At 39.1% G+C, this 14,065-nt stretch overlaps 1 protein-coding gene across 2 annotated transcripts in view; it reads right to left on the bottom strand.

Moving 5' to 3' along the window:
• Window positions 1–13,373, bottom strand: part of Ngly1 (N-glycanase 1) — a 55,387-nt gene extending 42,014 nt beyond the window's left edge. Inside the window, exons 1-3 of one of the 2 annotated variants that reach the window (XM_027389381.2) lie at window positions 13,175–13,373; window positions 8,083–8,197; window positions 431–667 (exon numbers count right to left, since the gene is read on the bottom strand). In XM_027389381.2, coding sequence (XP_027245182.1) covers window positions 431–667; window positions 8,083–8,197; window positions 13,175–13,305 — 483 coding nt within the window. In that variant the 5' untranslated portion in view covers window positions 13,306–13,373. The remainder of the gene's footprint in view (window positions 1–430; window positions 668–8,082; window positions 8,198–13,174) is intronic. The other variant, XM_027389380.2, reaches the window with a different exon arrangement.
• Window positions 13,374–14,065: the final 692 nt, after the last annotated feature.

Genomic DNA, 14,065 nt, shown 5'->3' with positions numbered 1-14,065 from the left:
AGTTTATTTATTTGAGGTTAAAGACATGTTCATTTGTGTAACTAAGTACCATGAAAGCAGGTGCCTTTGTAAATAATAAACAAAACTTAATTGTTTTCACAAGTATGCTACAGGATGAGTTTTAAAATACAACTGGGCATGGTTATACATAACCATAATCCCGTACTCAAGAGACTGAAGTGGAAGGATCATGGGTTGAAGGTCAGGCTGGGATACACAGTAAGGGACTCAAGGAATTGAAGGAGGGAGAAAAATAAATGATAGCCATTTTCCCCACATTGCTATAATTGACAATTTTCAAAATGCTTAACAAATTTGAAGATATTAGAGTTCTAAAAACAAGAACATTTGAGAAATAACTTCCGGAATAATTCTTTTCTGCTATTTCAACACTGACAGGAAGTAAAAGAATGCTGGGTTATAACAATACCATTGGAGCCGAGGGTAGGCGTGGCAGCTGCCTGGTTTCATTTCCTGAGTGCTGTGTTAATCCAGTAGGATCCTCAGTCTGCTCCGAATGAAACCTGACAGCAACAGGTTGCGGAGACAATTCCACCTTCTTATTTGATCCATCCAATCTGCTGCTTCTCTCTAAGGCAATCAGGTCACGGATTTTCTGCAGCTGCTCCACTGAGGCTTTTTTAGGAAAGATAAGATGTGTTTCTCCCTAGAATTTACAGAATTCAGAAAAATCTTAACTTCTGCTTTAAACTGACAGTCATTCTTATACACAGTGAAGCCAATACTATTGAATGCATTTTCTTTTTTAAAAACCAAATTTCTTATTTTTTATGTGTGGATATTTTGAGTGATTCTATGTGTTTCTATGTATACTATGTATTCTATGTATACTATGAATACATAGTGATTCTATGTATACTAGTTTTGTGCACAGTGTGTGTGCCTGGTGCACAGTGAAGCCAAAGGAGGGTATTGGCTCTACTGGAATTGGAGTTACAAATGTTTTTAAGCTGCCATGTGGGTGTCAGTTCCTCTTGAAGAGTAGACAGTACTCTTAACCATGGTACCATGTCTGCAGCCCTGACTGTATTATATCTCAACAAATATACTAGTTTTTAAACAAAATTAAGAAAATGTGTTTCCTTGTTAGTATATAAAGCTTAGCATATTTAATGTGGTTCAAGGGACCTTTATTTATTTTTCTTTATTTTTTGTGACAGGTCTCCTATATCCCAGGCCAGCCTTGAATTTACTCTGTAGCTGAGGATAACCTTGAACTTCCTGATCCTCCTCCTTCCACTTCCTAAGTGTTGGCATTATACACATGCACCACCAAAGCCAGTCAATGTTGTGCTTGGGCTTGAACTTATGGCTTTATGCATGAGTGGCAAGCAGTAGTCTACCCACTGAACTACATCCCTAGCTTTAGGAGAGCATTAGAAAAAATATAACACTTTAGAACAGATCATAAGAGTGCCAAAATGATTATCCTTATATTTACTGCAATAAAATAAAATACTGTAAGCATCTATTAAATTCCATACAAAGTAGTTAAAGTAGAAAACGTGTCATACAAAAAAGGCCTGAGCCAGGAGGCTACTCAGGACACTGAGAAGCAGAATCCCAAGATCAATGAAGGCCTGGGAAAGTTAGTGACATGTCTCACTTTAAAAATAAATCAGCAGTTATAGGTCAGTAGATACATTAGTTGCCTAGCATTTATGAGGAACAAGGTTCAGTCCCCAGTATAGATGTTTTTGTTTTTGTTTTAAACTCGACAAAAAATATAAGGAAGGTATCACATAAAACTACTGAGAAGCTTTGTAACACATAGTAAGAGAAATATGGTTGACAACAATTAACTGGCTATCTCAAAATAGTTAATAGCATTTTCAGTGTTCCCAAAGAAATAATGTCTGAGGTGATAAATATGTCAGTTACCTTGATTTTGTTAAAAAAATTATATAGTAATAATAATAGCTATGTACAATTATAACTAAAACAGTTTTTATAAAAGTTATATGACAATTTCTAAACCCAAGCCTTTAGAAAATAGTTACATCAAAAGTGTGTTTGGGTCCACCATTTCTCAGAAGTTAAAAGAATACACTGACAGTTAATTTGAAAATATGAATGTAATTTTTTTTAATACCAGGAGTCTTGCACACACTAGGAAAGTCCTCTACCTTCAAGTGACATCTTTAGTCCAAACTATAGAATATTTATTCTTTCCTTTCTTTTTTAATTCAGGGTCTCACTGTGTAACTTTGGCTGCTCTAGAACTCACTATGTAGACTGGGTGGGCCTCAAATTCACAAGGATTTGCCTGCCTCTGCCTCCTGATTGCATGAATGTACCACTGTGACACATGGTCTTATATTGTCTTAAAGGTGTACTCTGTGTGTGTGTGTGTGTGTGTGTGTGTGTGTGTACATGTGCCCACAAAGACCCAAAGATGACACTAGATCTCCTGGAAGTGGAGTTACAGGCCTTTGTGAGTCCCCCTGTATGTAGGCAATGAGAATCAAGAGAATCAAACTCACGTCCTCTGCAAGAGCAGCAAGTGCTCTTAACAGCTTGGGCATCTTTCCAGCATCCCCCAACACCCCCCCACACACAAAAAAATCATATAGATTATTAACAGGAATAGAAAAGTCCTCTAAACAAAACAGAACAACAACAACAACAAAAAGCAATATTTGTTGAGATTAAGTGCTTATCCATAGCACAGACTGCTTTAATATAAATATTACACAAAACTACTAATATAAAATAGTAAATTGTAAACCAAGAAAACAGATGAAATGAAAATATATCCAACCAACTTTCAAGGTGTTGAGAAGCAGCAGTGACAAACAGTAATTCTACCAACTGTAATGTGACTAAATGTTATTACCACACACAGTAGCCACATCTGTTATGCTGACAAGTCAACTTGACAAAAAGCTAGTGTCATCTGAGAGGAGGGAACCCCAATTTAGAATATGCCTCCATAAGATCAGGCTGTGGGCAAGCCTGTAGAGCATTTTATCAATTAGTGATTGGTGGGGGAGAGCCTAGTTTATTATGGTTGGGAACACTCCAAGGCTGGTGATTCTGGATTGGAAGCAGGCTGAGCAAGCCAGTAAGCTCCACTCCTCCATGGCCTTAGCTCCTGCCTCTAAGTTCCTGCTCTGTTTGAGTTCTATCCCTGACAATCATGAATTATGATATAGAAGTGTAAGCCTTTCCTCCTCAAGTTGGCTTTGGTCATGGTGTTTGGGCATCGCAGCAACAGTAACCCTAAAACACCTGCAGATCATTTAAAACAACTGAAAATGACTATTTCTCTGGTAATAACAGGCTACTGGAATGACATAATAATAACAGAAAACCTCATTACACAGAATCCTTTTTTCAAATGTATATGATGCTTCATGTATTAACCATATTAGCTGTGAAAATTAATTTCTACCACTCACAATGTTGATGCAGTCTAGGTACTGTGTAAGTATTTCATGTATATTCTCTCCAATTATTCTCAGAACATTCTGAAAGGCTGTAATTTTACCATTTAGATACATTTTATGTGAAAATACAAAGGCTCAGACAAGTTAAATAACCTAACTGGTGTTATCCAACAATTCCTTGATCATAGATTCAAACTACAAGGATCTCAATTGTTTTGTTGACTGACCCCATCTTAGTCTGAACAGAAACCAAAATCTACAAGCTTTTTGCAAATAGTTGTGAGGATGAGCAAACAGAACATCTACAACAGTGATGGCTCACTACTAATGAATCTGGTTTCTCCAAGTTTAGAAAGGAAGTGAAGACCAGTGAATATTAGAGATGGGGGCAGGGACAGGTATGAGACAGGTATGGGATAGTCGATGGGTACAGTGTTACAGCTGGAGTATATTCTGGTGCCTTTTTCCGATAACAGAGTGAATGTAGTTACAACTGTGTAGTTGTATTTCCAAAGAGAGGATTTTGAATGTACTCAACATGATAGACATGTCAATTACCTTGATTTGATCATCACCGCATGTATAAACATAAGACATCAAATAGGAACATATAAAATAGTACACGTCAATAAAAACAAAGATCTGTCTGTAACCCCAGTACTGGGGAAGACAAGGCAACAAAATCACAACTTTGAAGCCAGCCTGGACTCCACAGTGAGTTTAAGGAAAGACTGTCTCAGGAAAAAACAAATAAACAAAAATTAATAAAAGTTTTAAAAAAGGAAAAATGTTTCACATCTACATGTACCATCTGTTTCCCACCAATGGAGCCTTTTGGTGACTTGGTATTTAGTGACGCTGCACTGAAAATGCAGGAGATTGGGAGAATGGATCTGAAATTGAACTCTGACCAAAATGGAACTAGTATATATTTGAGTTAAGTATGGAGCACCTAGGTATCTGTATCTCTATTTCAGTCCACATTTCAGAACCCCGGGAGGACAGAGGTATGGCTCTAACCAATCTTAAGAACATATTGTGGCCAATATGTTCCTATTCAAAATGTTTAATTCATAGCACCATGCTTTCGTAAAAGGTTAAAATTACAGGCTAAATGTAATAGATCCAATAACATTTTAAGAAATCAAGAATTCTAAGATTCAACAAACCTGGTTATCAAAACATTTTTTCCAAGATAATTCTCACTGCAGGATGTTTGGCAAATTTGGCCATGACAACTAAATGCCAGTAATTTGTTTCAGAAAACCAAACAACCCAAACTTTTCTGCCAGATTTCCCATTCTTCATCCCTAGCAAAGTGAGAAAGAGGATACAGGTGAAGGACAGATTTGGCTCCTGGCTGAGAACTGGCCCACTACACTACACTGCAAGGTGGAAAGGACATGTGGATCCCAGTCTTCCTCAACCTCACTCATCATTTTCAGGATTTTAATATATGTTTGTAAATTTCAGGGAGAACATTAGATGTACCTTTCAACTTAAAAGCCTATCAAAACTTCTAATGCGTGTTCAGCTATAATAATCCTTCACACAACTTAGTCATATTAATGAAACAGTTACTTCACATCTGCAGAGTGAAGTCTAAAGCCTGCCAGAAAGCAAATATTATTTCACTTTTTCAGAACACTGTGACTCCATTTACATCAAATACTATTCCAAATCTCAGAGTAGTTTGTTATCTGGCATGGAGGAGACCAGACCAACCATGAAGAGTGCCTGACATTGAGGTGTTTTCTTGGGTGTAGGACATTTAAGGTCAAAACTAATACAGTCCTTAGCAAAATGTGTCAGAGGGTTACCCTGTCTAGCACACAAATATTTGTTAAGTGAAAGACAAATATGATTCCCTTGCACCTGTGACACTTCAACAATGAGAAACCCATACAGCATCTACATGTCAATTACTAAGTTTTCCTGCAATTAGGAAGACTTAAGTCTTCATTTCCTTGCATAGAATCAGAAGTGATCTCATTTTTCTCTATATATAGTTTGAAATTCTCTACATTCAGATGTTTACATGTAATCTGTAATCAGATGATACCCTGCTTTATAATCCTGGCCTGATCTCTTTTGAGTTGCGGGCTTATTTTATAAAACAGACCAACATTTTGACTTAAATAGTATTTAATAGCAAAGTAGTCAAACCTGTCCAAATGCCAAGTAGTGCTTTCTCCTTTAAAAACTGCTACTTTCCAAGATTTTTCATCTCATTTAGTGGTACTGCTATTGTGGTGATATATTGTTTATGATTTATTAAAGCCACTGGAGATCAAGACAACAAAGCAGCCATAAAAATTAGTTATAGAAGGTAGGTGGTGGTGGTAGACACCTTTAATCCCAGGACTCAGGATTAAGAGGTAGATGGATCTCTGTTAGTTCAACACCACGCTGACTATATGAAATGCATCCAGTCCTAAAGGAAACAGCTCACACAAAGGTGATCTTAGAACCTGGAATCACACGCCTTTAATCCCAGCACTAGGGAGGTGGGAGACAGGAATGATGGCTGGGTGGAGAAAGGAATATAAGGAAGAGGAGAAAGGATCTGAGAGCATTTTGCCTCTGAGGATTTGTGGATAGAGGTAAGATCTACTGACTTAGTTGCATTACTTCTCTGATCTTCAGCTTGAAGCTTGAACCCCAATATCTGTCTCTGTTCTTTTATTTTTCATGTTATATGCTATAGACTCAGTGTCTGAAACCTAAACTGAGATGTCCCCAATTTCTTCCTCTCCCCTTGTACAAGACTTTTACTTCATCAAGACCCATTGGTTCCTCTACACACATACACAAACATAATTCCTGAATCCATCTCTCTGCTATCAGTGCATAATTCAACAAATGTTTCCAGCTTAATATCTGTGCTATAATAGAAATCCTCTAGGAACTAGGAACACAAGTGACAGGGCAGATAAAGGCTCTTCCAACATTTATATAACCACTGTCATGCCTGCTTAGACTGGTTTAATAAGCTAAATTGGCTTTCTTGTACCATCCCTTGTCTGCACTCCAGATTATCCAGAATATTCTCTTTACAATAACTAAAGTAATATTTGAAAATGTTCTTCCCTGCTTAAAACTTTTCAATGGCCTCAATATTAGTTCCTTTTCTTGTTTCTGTGAAAAAATATCCAATACAAACAGTTTAAAGGAGAAAGGGTTCATTTTGGCTCAGGTTTAGAGGGTTCAGTCCCTAGTCACTTGGCAACATGGCCTATAGCCATGATGGTGGGACCATGTGGAAGAGGAGGCATCTCTAGTTAGACAGGAACTATACCAGAGCAGCAATAGGAAGTGGCTAGGGTAAGAGATAGCATCCAAAGGCATGTTCCTAGATATCTACTGCCTCCATTATGGCCCCACCTCCATAGTTCCATCCAGTCTAATTAATCTACTCAAAATTTGAATCCCTCAAGGGATTCTACAATCCATTTAGTCATGGACTTCCTAAACTGTCTCTAGAAATACTCTCATAGAAAACTATCACAACTTCCTCTCTCACTCAAAACAATCTAAAAGTCTTTGAAAGCCTGGTCTCTGTCTACCCCTAAAGTTATTTTCTGGGTCAGAGCTACCTCTGATAGAAGCCCTTTGCACATGCCAATCCTCTGCACCAACTGAGTTTCAGGTACCTGAATGGTATCTTGTTACTTAGGTTCTATCTTTACTTCCTCAGAGGCCTTCCCTAGTTACTTCACTGTACAGTGACTGCATCTCTAACTGCTGGGAGTACATTACCCTGTCTTGTTTTCTTCTTTGCACTTGTCTCTGCTTTCATGTTTTCTAATATATTAGAACATAAGCTCTGGGTGAGATGGGATTATATTAACTTATTTCACTGCTACATCCTTATGGTGTGCAACAGAATTGGGTTAGGAAGGGTAAACAGGAAGGAAAGCACATTCTATTTCTTTAACAAAGTCTATAAATGCTGACTCTGATACTGGCACCTGTAGTCCTGCTCAACTTCCAATACAATGTATCCTATACATCAGAAGTAGCAGAACATAAAAGATTCAAAATCCTGTCTGTCTGTCTTTTAGAGACAGTATGCAATTCAGGCTGCCCTGAACTCACCATCTTCCAGCCTAAGCTTCCTAAGTAGATAAGACTACCGAATATGCCAGCATATCTGACTAAAATTCACAATTCTGATAATTGTGTTTATTGGGTTATCTCTGCCACAGGTTTGAGAGGATGGAAACACTGAACTATTCTTGTGAAATGAAATGATAAAACATCTTGAGATTCCTGTCACAGAAGAAAACCATTCTGTGGGGCAGGTTAACTCATCTTTTCTGTATTTGTTTCACATTTCCTACTTCTTACTGGAGACAATGGTGATACCTTGGGATTCACTGTATACTCACAGAGCCAGTGCTTTCGAGAAGACTGAAGGGACCACATTTGATCTTTGGGTTTCATCCTTTTTATTCTGAATGACTGAGATTTGTAAGAATTCCTACATGACTTCATCTTACTTTAAAAATGTCTAACAGGTTAAAAAAAAATCAAGGCAAAAACCTAGTTCCATACATTTTCAAAATGATCAATTAATTAAAAATACTATTTCATTCAAACAACTATTCACTATTACTGCTGATTGCTTTGCACACGAAGAGGGGGAGGAAACCCTTACACATATACTTACCTCTTCAAAGCCCATTTCAAACAAACACTCAACGGCTCCTCTGACAGGCAAGAGTCTAGTAGAAAAAGCTGTGTTTCCAATACGGATGGATCTGTATTTTTCATCATTGGGGTTTCTGATTAAAAAAATAATAAAGATAGCATAATGGATAATATGTAGCAACTTATCTTTTTAAGAGTTTCTGCACTCCTACATGGCCGTATAGGTTGCAACTTTAAAGAGTGAGCAGTCCAGACAAGCAGTTCAATTTCATGATTTTTACCTCTGTACCACAGGGTACTTCTATTGTCCTCTACTGCAGTATGACAGTATTAATGCTGTCATAGGAAATGGTGTGATATTTTAATTCTGTGCTGTAGTTTCTAATGGAAAATGATGGACAGTAAGCTCTAGGCAGAGGGTAGAGAACTTGGCTTGCTCTGAGGGATCCCATCATCTATAATGGTGCACATGGCACAAAGATTGTGATTAAGAAGCCTTTGTGAACTGAAACACAGTTAAAGAAACTTTGCATGAACGTTAATAGTTACTTAGCTTCATTTTCTCTCTGGACCAATGACTGTTTTTATTGTAAGTTCCGACCTCAGTTGAAAATATATTTTTAGTATGTGAAGTAAGGTAATAAAAGGAAAACATGAATATTCAAGGACAAAGTTTACGTATTTACTGCTTAACTATCATACATTAGTGCTGGTCTACAAACTCTCTTCCATGAGAACTGCAAGACTGAGGGTCAATGATTTTTATAACAATTTGATAATACCATGAGATTTCCATTGCATTCTATAAAATTTGTAGATTCACCAAGGACTGGAAGTTAAAAAAAATTCTTTCCACAAATGATTTCAAAAGCAAGCAATGATTATTGGGAGCTAAGGACAGTTTATCCTCTCTACATTTATTCTATGCATTAGGCCAGAGTTTCTGACAGCCACATCTAGACCACAGCTGAGAGGAGATTCCCCATGCACCACAGAATGCTCAGCATCCCTGATGTCCATGGCATGCCATTTGAAGAAACAAAATTAAGCTATAAAGCAACCCCAATTTTTGTCAATATTAACTACAGATAACTGGGACTTTTTATGATACATGCCACAGGTGATAAACATGTCAGTGCTACCACAATGGTATATCCCAGATTTAAAAGGCAGCTATTTTAACTTCTCCAATAGTTTCTAGGGTTCTACATGACAATTACAATTACTTACTGGTTTTTATCGTCTATAAACAGAATAATGACAGTCATATCTAGTTCCCAGATTCTTTATTTTCTTTTTTCTTAGTTTTACCCAGGCTGGCCTTAAACTCAAAATTCTCCTTGTCTCAGGCTCCTCGTTGCTTGAATAAGTTATGCATGCCCAACCCAAATGCTTTTTTGAAAAAATTAAAAATGCTAAGCAGATTTGCATGAGCTTAAGCATACACTAAGTCTAAAAGTTGGTCCTGTTATGTCTATGGCACTACAGGCATTGACCTTAATTTTGCTTGATTCTCCATCAACTTAATTTTCTCTGCAGATTTTTCTGTTTTTGTTGCCACAATTTGATAGCCCCACATCTCTGTTATCTATTAAATATTTCTGCAAGTTGTAATCTTTATTTCACTTGTTAGCAATTATCTGATATCTTTTCTTGAGACACTTTCTGGATGGTTGGTTTTTGATGATGTTAAAACGATGGGATCTTGAGAAGGCAGCAAAATTCTTTGTACTTGCCCAACTGTCACTTTGAAAATATCTTGTCTTCCTAGTTGTTTTACTCTTATAGTTATCTACCAAATTATTTAATTTTCAGAAAAATAACATTTGTTTTGTATTTGAATCAGGTAAGAAAAGTCAATTCCCCCCCACACACCTTTTTTTGGAAACAGGGTCTCTGCTTAGGAAGAATACAGGATCAATTATTGGCCCCACCTCTACCATTCACTGTTGTTAAAAGCAAACAATGCATACTTATCAAAGCACAGTGGTATATGCCTATAATCCCAAAACAACACCGATGGTCACATGATGAAACTGTCTCAAAAACACAACAAAAATAATTCTCAAAAAACCCACCAGTGAGATACAAGATAAAACAAATAAAAATACATGAATGTGGGGAAAGGACTTGTAGAATAGAGGGGATGATGACAGGGAAGAGAAGGAAGAGCAAACAATGCACTACAACATGTATGAAATTTCAAAGAACAAATCTAATCAAATACTCCACTAAACTTGTAAACTAATTTAGTAATAATGATAATAGATAACCTCGGTGTAGCTATGTATATGCCAAGTCCTTTTTTTCTATATTTTACTGCAATCCTAGATAGAGTATTTTTCTTCCCTTTTATAAGGAAACTCAAACTGGGAAATTATATATAAATTGCTTACCATTACAGATTAAAAGTAGTTGATGAGAATTGAAACTTACTAGTTTTGTTATAAAGTCTAAACATACTCCACCATATAAGCTTCCAACAAACTCACCAACCCTCAACACTCACATTCAATTTCTCTATGTGACAGTGGCAACCTGCATTAAATAATAAAACTACTAGAAGTCTGTTTTATTATTTTGTCTTCTATTATTTCTTGCACTGTCATTACAATTGTGAACCTCTGCCAGTGTCTTTCTCCACTCCATCAGCATTTATGATTATGATTACAAAATTGCTTTACAATTACATTTAATGGTTGTTTCTTCTAATGCTATTCCTCATGAATCTCCACTCCAGAACCATGAGTTTCCTCTGCCTATCACCTCACATAAATGATCTCTGCTACTCCATCCATTGGTCCAACCTGATCAGACCTCTATTCTTTACTCTCTCATGTTGGGTCTCCCTGATACCTCATAAAAATACAGAAACAGAAACACTATCTTGAATTGTTGTTTGGTGTTATGCAATAAGCTGCTTCCATACCTGTCTTTCTTCCAAATATATTTATATACTTTGAGTAAAGAAACTTTTGATTCTTGGTTCTTCTCAATATCACCCAATAAGCCAATGATAGCTGTGTGTGCTTTGTAAGCAGTTAGTGGACTACCAAATATGTATACTCAAGAATGCATGAATTAGGGGCTGGGGATACACTCCAGTGATAGAGTGCTTGCCTAGAATTCATGAAGCCCTGAGTTCAATTTCTAGCACCTCATGACACCAAGTGTGATAGCCCTTGCCTGTAATCTAGAAGGTATAGATGGGAGGATAAGAAGCTTAGGATCATTCTCAGGTAACAGGTCAAGTTCCATGCCAAACTTGGATACCTGAATCAACTGTGATGTCAGTGAATCTGATACTGAGTTGTTTTGTTCTGCTTTGGGGAAAGTAGACAGCAAGCTCATCTTTTCTAAAACTGGATGGCAACTTTTGCATATAAACTAGCTCACATTTCTTTCTGTAGTTTAATTAGATTTATTACTATGGGGATATGATTCACATTATTCAAGCAGAAATTTAAAAGTATTATTTCACTGGAGATTATAGCAGCAAGTATCAGTTCAAAAATACGCTAATGAAATTTTATTTGCATTTCCATTCTATAAACTGTTCTGAAACTCTGAGGTCAGAAGAGATGGTGGGACAATATGCCTTCATTCTGTTGCTAGTGGATTAAAAAAATACCAATGGAAACAGAATTCTGATTTTCTCTGCTCAAATTAAAAAAGTATAAATATGTGTGGCCAGGGCCCAAGAAGACATTTGGAGCTTTTCCTTAAGAGTTAGGAAGTCACTGGATATGGAGAAAAAGACACCGCCCCCAACCAAGCCAGACCCTGAATTCTCAGAACACAAGCACTCTATTATTGAAAACAAATAAAAGGACACTTTTCACATGAGTCTGAATCATTTGAATTACAAACTCCTAATTTCCTTTTTGGACAAAACTCCCAATAATCTAAGCCACAGTAAAGGCTGTAAAATGAGCCGGTTTCTTTTATAAGTTTAGTAGTACACATTCATAACGATGGTTATGATTCCAGTCATTATCTGCATGCAAAGCTGTCCTTTAAGTACTCTGCTCTTAGTTGGCACCTTTGGTTTCAGTGTACTGAAAGCAGAATCATTTTCACAAACCCCTCTTTTCTGTACAGGGGGTGGGGTGGGAGACTTAAGAATTCAGGTGGAAATCTCAGCTGTAGGATCTCAAGAATCAAGCCTGGGCGTTCTTTCGGAGTCCATGGACATCTTGTACTCTGAGATGCTGTGCGATCTCAGGGTAGAAAAGGTGAGGTGTCACAAAGGAGGAGGGTGATGGTTACGCGGGTTACAATTATGTAGCTGTGAGCAGGTTCAATGCTGCATAACATATGGCATATAATCACATATGTTCGCTCTTCAATTTACTTTAAAATAAAATTGTTACCTAATCGAACAGTTATTGTTAGGGCGGCTCACACCTGTAACCTCAGCATTAGGCGGTAGGTCAAGGCAGGAGGACTGGCTCGAGTTCTGGGCTACAGAGCACGTTCCACAGCATCCTGGGCTATATAGGACCGCACCCTGTCTCAAACAAACCGTTTCCAGCTAATTCTCTAAAACTGGACCACATGAAGTGTACAGCTGTGAAGCTGAGAATTCCGACAGAATCCATGGCAGTGTACTTGAAGCCTGCGTCCGGGGGCATGACGTCAGTCAGTACCTTAACCTCCTTAACCTCCACTGTGCGCCCTCCCGCAAGCCTTCCCCAAACAAGCTCAATTGACCCGAAGAGCTGCATTAGGGTGCTGACTCCAACTTCCAGCGCCGACCCTGTGAGGAGCAGCTGTGGAGAGTGCTGCACTCTGAAGGAAAGCGACTTCTCCAGTGTGGTTTCCTTCAAAACTCTTACTTAAAGAGTCAGGTTGAATTAAAACCCAGAAATTAATAGGAAGTTCGTAACTCTAAACTACAAATGTTTTAACCACCAAACACGGCGTGGACATTTGGCCCGCACTCGGGCTGAGTCACAGAGCCCTGATCCTGTGGTGAGATGTGACACTACGTATGTCAGGACAGTGACACCCTAGGCGAGCCCTCGTCGCCCTGCCCGCCCCGCCTCAGGCCCGAGTGCCGACGGCCCCGCCCGCCTGCGGCCCTCAGGCTCTCAGGGCCCCGGCTGCACCTCAGGATGTTGTCGGCGTAGGTGAGCAGCAGCTTGGAGGCCTCCAGAAAGGTCTCCGGGTTGTTCTGGCAGAGCTCGGCCACGGCCGGGGACACCGAGCTCGACGAGCTGCCCAGGGCGGCCGACGCCATGGCTGAGCAGGGGCCTCTGCCACCTCGCGCGCCTCAGCTCGCACTGAGCAGGCGCTGAGCGCCTAGGCGGCCGCTGAGGCCTGAGGCCAGGGGGGGGGGGGCGGGCGGGCGGGCGGGGCGGGGCCTCAGCGCCGAAGGGCGGGGCGCCTCAGAAGACAGGGGCGTTCTGGGCGGGGCTAGGGGCGGGGCGAGGCACCAAGAGGCGGGTCTGATCGTTGGCACACAGGTGCCAGCTATCGGAGGACAGGGCTATGGCTACTGGGTTTTCACGTAGGGGCTCAGATACTTTTACAACCTCTCTTCACGATAGATAAATGCTGTTTGTGGAAGAAACGACCCCAGAAGAAAGAACAAGTTTTTCTTTTGTTTCATTTGTGGGGAGAGGGGATTTGGTCTGTGGCTTAAGCTGGCCTCAACCTGTGTTTACAAGAACAACAGCATGGCTCTGAACTCTGCTGGGTTGCCGATTTGTGTATTCTTTTCCGAATTAGATTGATGAACATCCCTTCAAGTCCTTGCTCACAAGGCATGATTATGCTGTAAGAAGCGTTTTAGACAGCATATTGCACCCTGCTGAGGAGTTTGGGACTCAGTTTATCATGTGGTGACCTATATAAAACATATGCAAGTAATAGAATAAAATGAGGAACAATGAAGACAACAAAGTTTATATACATATTGCATCTTTTGACTCATACAGGCATATCATCTACCAGTATCCTTTATTTACCTTAGAAAATGAATCCCAGTGCTGGAGAGA

This window comes from Cricetulus griseus (assembly GCF_003668045.3).
Source record: "Cricetulus griseus strain 17A/GY chromosome 1 unlocalized genomic scaffold, alternate assembly CriGri-PICRH-1.0 chr1_1, whole genome shotgun sequence".
In the NCBI taxonomy this organism is placed as follows: domain Eukaryota; kingdom Metazoa; phylum Chordata; class Mammalia; order Rodentia; family Cricetidae; genus Cricetulus; species Cricetulus griseus.
Note: the sequence above shows the minus strand (reverse complement) of the source record. Positions and strands in the feature narration are given on the sequence as shown.